A 13893-nucleotide genomic window follows, 5' to 3' on the forward strand; every position below is an offset into this window, starting at 1 on the left:
TACAACTTCCATTTCTTTCTAGAGACTGTCTTTCAAAGCTAATTTTATTCTGAAACCAATTGCAGAAACCCACACAAACCCCACTGTACCATACTGTACTGTATCTCTCTCTCTCTCTCTATGGTTGACCTACTAAAGCTTCTACAGTGCTACAGCTACAACCAGTTTAGCTAATAAAATGGACATTTTTTTGTCCTTTATAATTTTTTCATTTATAACGTTTATAACATCCTTCATATTTGTTCCAAATGTTTCAATATTGTTGTCACTGAAACCAACAACCAAAAGTACAGCATAAACCCTGTTAATACATTATTGTACAGCAAATGTAAAAAATGCAATCATTTCATAACTACATCTATAATTAATGATGTGATGATACCCCTTGAACTTTTACAAATTTTGGATGTATTTAATTGAGATTTTAAGTTATCATTTTGAAGTGGAACAAAAATGATACACATATTTAAAAAATGTAATCAAATAAAAATCTGAAAATTTGATGTTTAAAAGTATTCAGCCCCCCTATATCAATACTTTAAAGAGCCACCTTTCACTACAATTACAGCTGCAAGTCTTCTGGGGTTTGTCTGTACCAGCTTTCTGCATCTAGAGACTGAGATTGTTGCTCGTTCTTCTTTATAAAACAGCTCAAGCTCAGCCAGGTTGGATGGAGAGTGTCTGTGAACAGCAATTCTCATGTCTTGCAACAGAAGCTCAATGAGATTTAGGTCAGGACTTTGACTGAGTCATTCTAAACACATGAATATTCTCTGATCTAAACCATTCCACTGTAGCTTTGGCTGTATTTTTAGGGTCATTTTCTTGAATCCCCCCTCATTTTAAGTCTTTTACAGACTCTAACAGGTTTTCTTCCAGGATTGCTTTGTATTTAGCCCCAAATATCTTTTCATCATCTCTGACCAACTTCCCTGTCTCTGCTAAAGAAAAGCATCTCCACAGCATGATGCTGCCACCACCATGTTTTACGTTGGGGATGGTGTGTTCAGGGTAATGAGCAGTGTTACTTTTCAGCCACACAAAGCACTTTGTATTTAGGCCTGATCTGACCACAGCACCTTCTTCCACATGTTTCCTGTACAGACAGCACTTCTTATGTCTTTCTTTCAACAGTGGCCACTCTTCTATAAAGGCCTGATTTGTGGAGTGCACGATTTATAGTTGTTCTGTATACAGATTCTCCCACCTGAGCTGTGGATTTCTGCAGCTCCTCCAGAGTGACCATGGGCCTCTAAGCTGCTTCTCTGACTAGTGCTCTTCTTGCTCGAGCTGTACATTTGTACAAGTTTGTGGTTGTAAGGTGACAAATTGTGACAAAAGGTCAAGGGGTATATAATACTTTTGCAAGCTACTGTAATTAAGCAGCATTGTAAACTAGAGAAAGCCCTCCAGATATCCCCTGGTCAGTGTAAGAGTTCTTAATGAAGTGCTAAAACTGACAGTCTGTGGTGTGTGGTTTTTAGGACTCCTGTACATCGGCTTCAGCGCCTGCATGTTTGGACTCTACAGCTTCATGCCTGTGGTCATCAAAAGGACGAGCGCAACTGCGGTGAACCTCTCCCTGCTGACCGCTGATCTCTACAGCCTCTTCTGTGGCCTGTTCCTGTTCCAGTACAAGGTGAGTGAGTTCTGTCTGCTCTTACTGTCTGCCTGAGTGAGTGTGTCTGAGTGTTTGTGTGTGTATTTCAAAGCTCTGGGCTTTGTGTTCTCTTTCACAAATGGATTTATGGCAGCTTTCATTCTGAGCACGTCCTCCGCATTTCTATAGTTTTCATGTCCCTTTCTTTCGGTTTGTATTTTTTTGTGTGTTGGCCTTCACCCCTCTCTATATTAATGTCCACAGACAACAAGACTTCTGTGCATCCAATTTCTTCAGGTTTCTCCTGAAGTCAAGGGTATTAATCAGGAGTTGTCCCCTTTTTGCTGCAGTAAAAGCCTCTACTCATCTGTTAAGGCTTTTTACAAAATGTTGGATCATTACTTTATTAGATGATTAGTTTTGCAAATCTTCCTCATCCCAAAAGTACTGGATAGAGTTCCATCACTCCAGAAAATGCTTGGATATGCTGATGCTGGATATTTTAAGGGCGTTTTATCACCAGCACTATTTGGACTGGTAAAAATGGACTATGGTTTGTTTGCACTTTTGGTGCAGTTCATTTCAGCAGATGTGAAAACAGCAATCGCATTTGTGTGCGACCTAAAACAACCACACAGACACCCGTAAGAAGAGGTGGCTTCGGTCCAGTTCCAAACTAAGTCCGGAGCAGTTAGTTTGTGGTGAGAACGTGATCCAGTATCATTCTGAATCAACTATCAAATATACTCTTTAGGTTTGAGCTAAACCGCTGTTCAGGTGCAGTTTAACCTGATATATAAGTCGGTTAGCACAGAGATGAACAAATGCTGTCTCTTCTGTTGCTTTGTGCTAATCTGTTTACACACTGAACGCCACTTGCCTCTCACACACTTGCACAACGCCGTTGAGTGTGTAGACATCCCATTAAAAACAGTGTTTTAACGCACAGCTGCAAAATGTATGCATTAATTGTTAAAGCAGTTCACACTCACAATATACATACGTGTTGTTCTAGAATACAGAACCTTTGTGCTATATTTACTTGCTTACTCCCATGACAGCTCTGACCAATCAGAGAAGACAATGCATTCACATTCGCATTTTGGAGGAAGAAAAACACTCCAAGTAAACAAACTCATTAACTGATTTGGACCAGAGAAACAAACTACAGGTGTGAAAACTACCTGATTCTGGTTCTATCTGAATTATGTTTTTTTTCATCATGGAAACACCTTTTTGTAACAAAAACACAACTTAATTTGGCCATTCCAAATACCAACCAATCGAATTACTTTAAAATAAGTAATATAAACAAAGCTCTCTAACATACTGTATATATATATTGACCATGCCAAATTAGTTTTACTTGTTTATCCAACAAATCTGAAAAAGATGTACTCAGTTAATATTGCAGTTTTTACATAACTCACTCACAGTGATGATGAATGAGGGAAAATAGGACAAAAGGACATAATTTACTCATCAAGGTCTAACTAAAGATACCTAAATTCATCACCACGTTTTGGAAAGGCACTCCTTTCCAAAGGCAATCCTTAAACCATCAGTAGATGAAATTAGTTGTGGGCTTGGCCACGCCTGTTCATTTCTTGTTGTGTGGTTGTGCCTACAAGATAATGAAGTATCTTAAAAAGCTAATTTATTTGGGTTGAAATAAAAATACTGTGCATTAATGTTTATATGCAACACTTAGTTTATATGTATCATACCAGATTTTATTTATGTAGTCCCAACTGCCAATCAAAAACATTTTTTTTCAGTGTAGAGTAAAATGGCACTTTTAGTGCTGAAAAAAAACCCCACTGAATCAGATTCCAAAAATAAGAAATCTTATAAATGTCTATTTGTCTATTTATCTGTCCATCTATCCATTGATTAATCTAACCAAATCATCCTTTTTCACCTTCATAAGAGGGGACAGTGGGTGTCTCTATACCCTTCTGAGTTCTGAGGCTTTTATGGATTGCGATGGTGCCGTATGATCAGTGCACACTCGAGCCATTTCTCACAGGATTTCAGAAGCCCTCTTGTCTTTTGATGAGGCCACAATGTGAATTTCTATCTCTTGACACCATCATCACTTCTAAAGCAGCCACATACCAAAACCATTTGTCATGCAGTATAACAGACTGAGTATTTTAATCTCTTTCTGGACCCCCTATTGCCCCGACGCATGGACAGGGAGAACACTGAGGGATTAAACAGGCCTGTGTGATAATCGCTTTTATTCACTCCTCATCCGCCAAGCTGTTCTGTGCACTGGTGAAGTCAGATAGCTTGTACGTTTGCTGTAACTATGTTTCTGTCAGAAAGGGTTCAGTAATATGTGTCAGTGTACAGGTAATCAGCATTACTAGAGGAAAGGTATTTTAATAGCTTTTAATTCAGTTTTGATAGCAGGAATTCCTTGAACAAGGTTTTCCTGGAAGGTGGTTGTGGATAATGTTAGCTACATTTTGATGATCAATGGTGGTCCATGGTGGCTTAAAAAAATTGGTAATTTAGTCAAAAACATACCCCATGGTATCAACTCTTGACCGGTAGAGTTTATGGGCCCTATTTTAGCAGATCGCACAGCTGGATTTAGGGTGTGTTGGTTTGTCTTGTTGTGTCTATTGTGAGGCTCAAAACACGCAAAACGCACTAACTATTTTTCGTAAGTAATCATGGGTGTGTGTTTTGGGCATAATGTGAAATAAACCAATCAGTGTGCCAGTCGTCCTTCTCTTTAAGATCCAGGCACGCTCTGACTTTGGCACGTTCGCATCTTAAACACTGGCACTATTGCACATCTCAAAAGAGGCTCCTGCATGGCTAAGATATGTTTGGATGGTTGACTACTGATTGTTGTCAGGGTTTAAATCAGTCAGTGGCGCACCAGTGTTTTCCCCCGCCAAAATAGAAACACGCCAAAAATTAACCTGAACACACTTCACTTTCAGACCACCATGCCCATCAGTGTAAATTTATTCCTTAATTTCAACACTGTTGGAGCAGGATGAATGATAGGGCCCTGTTTTTTCCATTTAATTTTGGTGTTGCTGGTGGCAATTACAAGTCATGATACAGTATTATCACTATATGTTTCCCATTATAACAATAATATCAAGTTTCTGTGATACTCAATATATCGCAAGACAGTTTTCTATGATATTCATGCCATCTGTGTTACTCCAAAATAATAATCCTAAATAATTAAATACCAGATATTATGGATTGTATTTATTTATTTTATGTAACAACCAGTATCCTTCACTGCAGGTTTACCCTATTCATTTGATTAGAGCAACCATGCGGAGTAAAGAAGCAGTAATATTAATAACACAAACTGAAAATGAGTCTTAGGGAGTGTGTGGTGAATACAGTAAATATAATTTAAATATTACAAATAGTGCTGGACGATATGGCCAAAATTTATATCACGATATATTCCTTAAATTTCGGTCGATACGATATAATTTCGATATCGATATAAATACTTTGAAGGCCTCAGAAAACTGCTAAGAAGCCCTGCAATCCCTGCAGCACTGCGAATTTAAATTATTATATAACTGTGTATTTGCACTTTTTGTATGGCTGGCATCAGATACCCTCATTATATGCACATCTATCTACCTATCTATCTACCTATCTATCTATCTATCTATCTATCTATCTATCTATCTATCTATCTATCTATCTATCTAATGGAAATCTGTACCTACTACTGTCTGAAAATTTAATTTAAGCCTTTGAAACCTCCTTTCACAAAAACTTTAATACTTTAGAAATAAAAGTAGTCAAAATAAATCAATGCTCAATATTATTTGCATATAGCAAAATAATAACATGACATCCCTGTCAAACATAAGCCTATATTACTATTACCAATAAAAATAACTTTAAATTACAACAGAGGCAGAGCTTCTTATTCTTTGTGAACAAATTTAACAGATTAAAACAAAAGTGTAGGATATAGAATACAATAAGCCTTTATATACGTAAAAGCAACAAGATTTTCCCGTCAAATAAACAAACCTACAGGCTTTATCAACTATGAATAACTTAGTTACAACATAAGCTATAAAAGTGCTTCAGTCAGTATAAGAAAAATATTGTATGTAACTTAGTGGAGTTGCTTGAAGTGGTGGAACAGTTTTGATGTATTAACATTACCGCTGCTGGTCGGCTGCACTCTCCGGCACAATTTGCAGCAAAGCGGCAAGGGAGCGGACCCGCGGCCGGCCTCGAGGACCCACGGCCGAGCGAGCGGACCCGCGGGCGAGCGAGCAGACTCGCGGCCGGCCTCGAGGACCCGCGGCCGGCCTCGAGGATCCGGGGCCGACCGAACCGAGTCTACCTTAGCCTTGGATCCGCTCGTCCCGGCTCCGTTTGTCTCCAGCGCGAGACATTTTTGCTGCGTAGCGAAGCGGACCCGAGCCTAGCCATTTTAACCTAGCCTTGCCTAGCCTAGCCTATTTGGCTACGTGCCTGTGTGGTTACGTCATCACGCACTGACGTAGCCCAGCTACGGGGGCTGAATGTGTTGAGCTCTGCGGCGAGCTGACGCCAGTAAAAAACGCCTGTCCGTGATTCTAATACATATCGATATACCACAAAACTGATATCACCGTTATTGAAACATTTCTTATTGCGATAAATACCGATATCGAATTATTGTCCAGGCCTAATTACAAATATAATTAATGAATAACATAAATAATACTCTTCATATCATAGTACTGTTACATTATTTAGTCCAGATCATTCAATAACAGCAAATCAGGTTGGACCAGATTCTGTTTGATCTCAGTTAAAGTAGAACAAGAAATGGGACACTCTAAAAATAAAGATGCTACCAATGTTTCTTTGAGTGGTGCCATAAAAATACCATTTTCTTTCTATGAAGAATGATTTAAAATACACACAGTATCAGCATGAATAACCTTAAAGGTTTAATTAAATTGGTGTAAAATGGTGTAACATAAGGTATTTCTCAGACAACCCTATATAGGAGAAAGGATATCTTGCTTGGTCATCTGTGATATTTTTCGAGTAGTGTAATTACCAGAGAGGTGGCTGATCAGAAGTGCAGAAAGATGATTCATCCTTGCATTTTAATTACATTTTTTCAGACTTTCAGGCAAAATCCTACTCATTTTAGATTAACGTGATAGATTATGTAGAATCACATTAAATATGGAAGTGATGGCAGAATTTTGGTTGATAAATGAACATTCATTATCATATTATTTAATTTTTGTTTTGACTGTGGAACATGATGTTCCTTCTGCAGAGTGAATACTTGGATCGCCTCAGGCAGAGAAATTACTTTTCGGTATGTTGTTTAAAGATTGAGTGCACATGACTATTTAGTGGATTGTGGTGTGGAATAATTAATGTGCTGGAACTGGATGTGCACTAGAGTAAATAACTCCACTGTGGCCGGCACACACTGGCTAAAGATTACCTTTGTGCGATAAAGACTACTCATGTTCATGCATTGAATACATATGATCTCATATTTGCCAAGGACTAATATTCCTGATTGACCTTTTGTGCACGTGTGTGGTAAAGAATCTTCTGGGAGATGTGCGTTCCTATTTCTCTTAGTAATCTGCAGCTAATTGGAGACAGAGAGAGGAGACGTAACTCTCTGCTCAGAATTAAACTGTAGATGCAGAATCCCACGATAGTCTGAAATGTACCAAATAAATCTAAAACAAATGAAAAAGCCCTAAGAGCCTCAAGCTATTTAACACAAAGCTGCAGCCTCAGATTGTACTTTTATTACATTTTGATTAAATGTCATTGCTTTCCCTGTTTGATTTCCCACTTCGATTTATGTTTTTATATATATAATTGTATTTCAAATTTTTTCCTCATTTTCTGCCCAATTTACACGGCCAATTACTCAACCCACTCTTTAGAACTCCCTCTATCACTAGTGATGCCACAACACCAGGAGGGTAAAGACTAGCACATGCCTCAAACTGCTGCTGATGTAGCATTGCCAAATAGCATCACAGTGAACTCGGAGGAAAGCGCAGCGACTCGGCTCTGATACATCAGCTCACAGACGCCTTGTGCTGATCGACATCACCCTTTGGAGTGATGAGGGAAAAGAACACCATCTATCCACCCAGAGAGAGCAAGGCCAATGTTGCTCTCTCAGGGCTAGCCAATGGCAAGCTACATGAATAGGAATCGAACCAGCGATCTCCTGATCATAGTGGCAGCGCTTAGCCCGCTGGACCACACACAATGCCTGAGTTTATGGTTTATGTTTATGTTTATGGTTTAACTGTTACATTAACTAATGTGCATGTATTCTCGAACACTGAGTTAAACATTAAACTAATTTGTCTTCATCATAGTAACTCTAAGAGAAAGACTAATTAGGGAATGTTTTATAATTTACTATTACAGCTGTAAAGCATGGCAGTTTTGCTTGTATTAAAAAGTGTATCGCATGTAAACCTGTTGAACAATTATAATACATCCTAATATTTTGCCTTAGAATGAATAATGGGTTTATTGGCTTGTTCACATCACTGGCATATTTCTGAGTCTTACTGGATAGCATTGTTATACTTGCTGAGTACAGTGTGCAGTTAGCTTGCTGAGGAGATTGTAGTAGCATTGTATGGTAGCATTAGCTTTTAGCTTAGCACACAGCCAGCTCCTGCTTCATGGCTTGCTTTGTTGTATATTCACAGTGGTGGTTGCTTCAGGTTAAAAGTATGTAATTTTCACATACTGACCTCTCAATTATGCCAATGAGAATAGGAATTTTACATTCTAGGCCAACTTTTAAGGCCACGACTGCAACTATAACTAGACAAAAGGAGAAGAAACTGGTTGAGAGAGCCAGAGTGTCTTTTTGACGTGTCTTCCTGTTCATAATAATAATAAAACATAAAAAAAAATAATCTTGAAATGAATCTAGTGACAGTTTTGTAAAAAGTGACCCTGCAAGATCCACAGATTTTGCGAAATCTTTGCCTGTGAATAAAATGTCTGTGACTAGTATGTGAGTCGCTTTGGCCGCTTGCGATGTGCACGATTAGCTCAAACAAAAGCACAATAAAAAGACATTTCTCTGTTCAGAGTGTTACCATAGCAAACTAACATGTTGGCAAGTGATCCACTGAGGAAAACAAAACACGGTGTTAAAGGTTTTTCAGTGTTACACTGCAGTGAGCTGCCAAATTTTCATGTGTAGGCTATGTGCTAATACCTAACCTGTTGAGACCAGTGTGCCAGTTTACCATGATTTTTACAAAATGTATCTGAAAAAGAGCTTGCTTCGTCTTTCCCTTTGTTTCTGTGGTTCCCTGAATTTTTAGAAGCTCTTATGCACCATTTATATTATAATTTTGTGTTTTCACAAATCGATTACTGCAATTCTCTACTTACCGGTCTACCGAAAAAAAGATGATTGAAAAGTCCAGAATGCGGCAGCCAGGGTTTTAACGGAAACACGGAAGAGAGAACACATTACACCAGTTCTGGCATCATTACATTGGCTTCCAGTATCTTTTAGAATTGATTTTAAAGTACTGTTACTTACAGATTGTCTGTCTCTTTATGTTCCCAGTCGTTCCTTAAGATCTAGCACCTCCAATCTTCTTAAAGTACCAAAAGTTGATAAGAAGAGAAGTGGGGAAGTAGCTTTTTGTTTTTATGCTCCAAAGAAATGGAACAATTTACCACTTGAGATCAGACAAGCATCATCAGTAAATAGTTTCAAAAAGCAGCTTAAAACATATTTCTTTAAGCTTTGTTTTAATAATTAATCCATTTGTTTTATGTTTAAATTGTTTTATTTCACAGTCACAATCTTTTGTAATTTTAATTGTATTATTATTATTATTGTCCTTTTACAGTTTTATCATTTTTATTTTATATTATTTTGTTTTCTATTACATCTTATTTGAATGTTCCTTTTTATCTTTAATTTTACAGTTTTTTTCCTTTTCCATTTTTCCTTTTTTATTAGTGTTTTGATTGCCTTTTTCTATGTACAGCACTTTGAGCTGCATTTTAATGTATGAAAGGTGCTATATCAATAAAGTTTATTATTATTATTATTATTATTATTATAATGCTCTATGAACAAAAGCAATCTGGATGCCCCAGGTTTTCATAAATATAGAAATAATAGTGTCAGCGATCTTTGCAATTTTTTTTAAACATTTGCTACAGTTTTAGAAACATTAGTGTTAATGTGTCTAATGTTTTTACAGTCTTAGAGACATTAATATATTCGCAACAGTTTGTCAAGGAACCCCATTGCTATTTGAGTACTGCTACTGTTAACATGGCAGCGTGTCTCAGTGGATGTCAGAACAGAGTTTTTTTTTTTGTTCAGCCCTAACATGTAACTGCTAACTGCAGCATTACTCTAATCAGAATGTCAAAATGTACATCACTTTCATGTATGCTTGTTAGTCATTGTTGCTTGCTGAGCTGAATACTCTGTATGAATGCTGAGTACTTTGCATGTATTTAGCGCACCATCATAATAACCCTGGCTTTGAGCGTGCACTATAAACGTGCAGGGGGGTATGGAGCTTCAGAGGCTTCAGAGGCTTCATTGACATCTGCAGGTCCATTAATATTCATGTAACCTATGAGGCTGTTGGTGGGCTTGGTTTGAAAGGTCTCCTGTTTGTTTCTGAATCGATTGAATATTTCATACCAGTATCTGGCATAAAAGTGCAGGAGGTGATGGATGGTTGCAAATATTGTGGTCTGAATTAATGCCACAATGAGTTAGAAACTGATGCGCGTTCATGCATATGCAGTTATTGCGCTGAAAGTAGCATTAAGCTGTCTAATGAGAAATGATGAGTTGGTCCGGGCGTACATATTGTTTCAGATTCTACAGTTTGCTGGCTTTCATTTCGATGCACGGCTCATCAGTTTTATAGCAGGTGCACTGCGTTTGCATTGACATCTGCAGCATTTTCCTTGTCCTCTGCATACTGAAGTCAAGAAAACAGAGGTGCTGTATCAGCTACTTACCTGCAATAATCAGGGCCAAGCTAGGCACTTAAAGTGCCTGGAACAGTTTATTGATGCTGATAGAAGCTTTCATCAATAGTAACTGGCTTAAAATACACACAACATAGTCTTGTGTCCTTGAAGCTCCAGAAGGCTTTTTTTTTTCTTCTGCCTGGCCACAAAAAATCATCAGTTTAAGCTCTGGCTCTGGCATTATGAAGACAGATCACACTGAGTTATAGCTTGGAGTGTCAATCAAAAAATATTCTTGATTTTTTAATTCATTATGATAGTTGTTTTATTTTGATATTCAACCCTTTTTACAGAAACCACCACCACCATGTTTAACAGCAGAGAAAACCTCAGATCAGCTTAAAAATGATTGGCTTAAAATGTAATGTATACTCAGTGAGTAACCCCAGCATTAGATAATGTGAAACACGTATTTGTTCTAATGTTCCTGAAAGCTTTACACCACCAGGGTACATATATATTTTCAGGTCATTTTAACCCTTAGGATGAGATGAGTTTACAGAATGTTAATATTACACAATAACTAAATATTTGTGACAGTTGTGCTAAGAATTCTGATATCATATATTGAATAACTACTACTGGTTTGCTAGTATTTCTCACACCCATGGACTGGAATGAGTAGGAAAAAAGGGGTGAACTCAGAGGATTGGGCAGGAGTTCGCTGGAAAAGCAGGAAGCTGAAGCCCCTACAAGAAGAGATACAGGAAAAGAAAGGGCAGGAGGAAAGAAGCAGGAAGATGGGGAGGGGGTGGATACGAAGTTGTTCGACACGCAGGTAGAGAGGAAGTGAGGGTTTATATAGGGTGGAGCGTAGGAGGAGTGAGGGTGTGGATCAATCTCCCAAAATTAAGTTATATTCATAACTCCACTTGTTATTCCAACAGAAAACATGTTTTATTTTAAACTATTTCCACTTTGTTCATCAAATTCAGAAACAGACATTTAACTTTCCTCGATACTCTGTGTCACTCCGTGTTATTACCACCAATAGGATTGGACCGAAATCACATCCACATCAATGTAGAATGACCCACATGCATATTCTGCAAATATTTGACACGTTATTTTGCTTCCATGGCACATGGCACAAGTCATGGCACTATTATGGTCCCATAATAGCCCCATGCCCCGTGACATTTGGCATATCAGTCTCTGCTTGGTCAACTTCCTCCAAATGTAAGAACTATATGGGTCATTTACTACAAATTTAAATATAATTATTTATGCTTTACCTCAAATTTCATATCATATTAGAAAGATGAAAGCAAGTCCAGGCTCCGTGTAAATCATATTTTCCCATTGCTGCTATGGTAATGCTGATATCTCAGCGCAGGGTGGCTTTGCTACCCACCCAGAGAGAGTGAAGCTAATTATGCTGTTTGGTTGTGCCATCGTCTGGGATCGAACTCTCAATTTCACAATGATTGGGTGAACCCTCAGTCAGTTATTGCACTCAGGAGTTTGTAAATACACTTTAAATGCACTGTAACTTTTAAAATGCAGGAGCTATTTTTGCAGTGTATGCAAAGTTTCCAATGCTTTGAGCCCAGCCTCACAGTGTGTCTTGGGTATTAGAAGTGCCTTTACAACAGTGAACTCTATAGTTGAAATATAATAAAGTTGGACTGCTCACCGTTCCTTTACTGTAGGCCCAATAAAGCTCAAAATGCAATGAATTTTTATTTTTAACCACACCAGGGAGCTTGGGTGAGCACAGGCGTTTCAGTCAAAGCCTTCATCAGCATACAGCTATCTGTGGGACAGTGTAATAACTCTTCAGCCTATAAAGAAAGTATTCGGCTGAAAAATGACGTGTAAGATACCTCGAATATTGCAGTATGATTTATGGTGAGACATTTTTGCGGGCTAGATTCATATCCACACGCCTTATTGAAAATAGTTGCATGTCCATTCTCCTTAAGCTTTTTTTCTATTAGGAAAAAAGGACACAATTTCTTCAGCTTGAAATAGCACCCATTCTATCATAGTTATGCTGGAGTCTAGCACCAGTTGATAAATGTAAATTAGCATCCTGACACCCAGGCTGCTTAAGTGAAAATATTCCTCCTCACTGGTTATTGCATTTCCTCCATCTCATATATCTGCACTGCTGCAAGGCCAGACGCTCCAGACCTGTTTCCATGTGTGTTAATAAAAGGCTTGACAGAACTATCTGCCTAATTTGTTTTCTTGTGGTCTGCATTGATATGGCTCTCAGTGTTTACTTTAGTGCAGGTTAAATAGAAACCCAGCAGGCAAGATATTGCTATATGGAGATTGTTGGAAATACTGCTCTGCCTATTTTCCGCAACTGATTGATTCTACTGGTTGAGAATGTACCCTCTTAACCTACTTTTGCCTATTTACAGCCTAATAACAAAGATTATAAATCCATTAAAAATATATACATCCTTAAACAACCTAGTTGTTTGCCTATAGAAAACCTGGGTCATTCAAACATTTTACTGTCTTTTGTCTTTTTTACTTGGACACTTCCTTACATCCTGTTAAGACTAACCGGCACTCTCTTTTGTTCTGCCTGTTGGAACTTAACTAGTACATGTATGGTGTCCAAAGTTTTGCTTCTTTAGTTTTGCACTGTGCTTTGATGCTAACTTTCTCAGCTGAGCTGTGCCGGAGTGTTAGATTATTGATCTTGTTATTAAAATAATTACTTAGTAATATATTTAGCAGTAAATATAGGCTATTTTAAGCAGAAATATGACTCCGCCTAAAATAGCAGGCAGTGAGGCGGCAACACCTGCAGATGACATGAGTCTCCAAACCATCAATGATTGTGGAAACTTCACACTAGACTTTGAGCAGCTCGGACGGTGTGTCTCTCCAATCCTCCTCCAGAATCTGGTCTCTTGATTTCCAAATAAAATGCAAAATTTACTGATGATCAGTGATGGTTTGTAGAGTCATGTCGTCTGCTGGTGTTGGTCCACTGGGTTATATCAAGTCCAACATCAGTGCAGTGTTTTCCTGGTTGTCTGCTGACAACTTTTATGGAGATGCGGATTTCATTTTCCAGCAGGACTTAGCACACTGCCCACACTGGCACACAATAGTACCAATTGGTCTTATATAATATTGTAATTTTCTGAGACACTGACTTTTTCTTTTTCATTTTCATTGGCTGTAAGTCATAATCACCAACAATAAAAAAAATGAACACGTAAAAAAAGATCACTCTGTGTGTTATAATAATCTATATAATATATGAGTTTCACATTTTAGACTAAATT

At 38.0% G+C, this 13893-nt stretch overlaps 1 protein-coding gene across 1 annotated transcript in view; it reads left to right on the forward strand.

Annotated features, from left to right (window-relative positions):
- slc35f1 (solute carrier family 35 member F1) overlaps positions 1-13893 on the forward strand; it is a 162969-nt gene that overhangs the window by 143508 nt on the left and 5568 nt on the right. Inside the window, exon 7 of the mRNA XM_049484229.1 lies at positions 1485-1639. Coding sequence (XP_049340186.1) covers positions 1485-1639 — 155 coding nt within the window. The remainder of the gene's footprint in view (positions 1-1484; positions 1640-13893) is intronic.

This window comes from Astyanax mexicanus, chromosome 1, assembly GCF_023375975.1.
Source record: "Astyanax mexicanus isolate ESR-SI-001 chromosome 1, AstMex3_surface, whole genome shotgun sequence".
NCBI lineage: Eukaryota > Metazoa > Chordata > Actinopteri > Characiformes > Acestrorhamphidae > Astyanax > Astyanax mexicanus.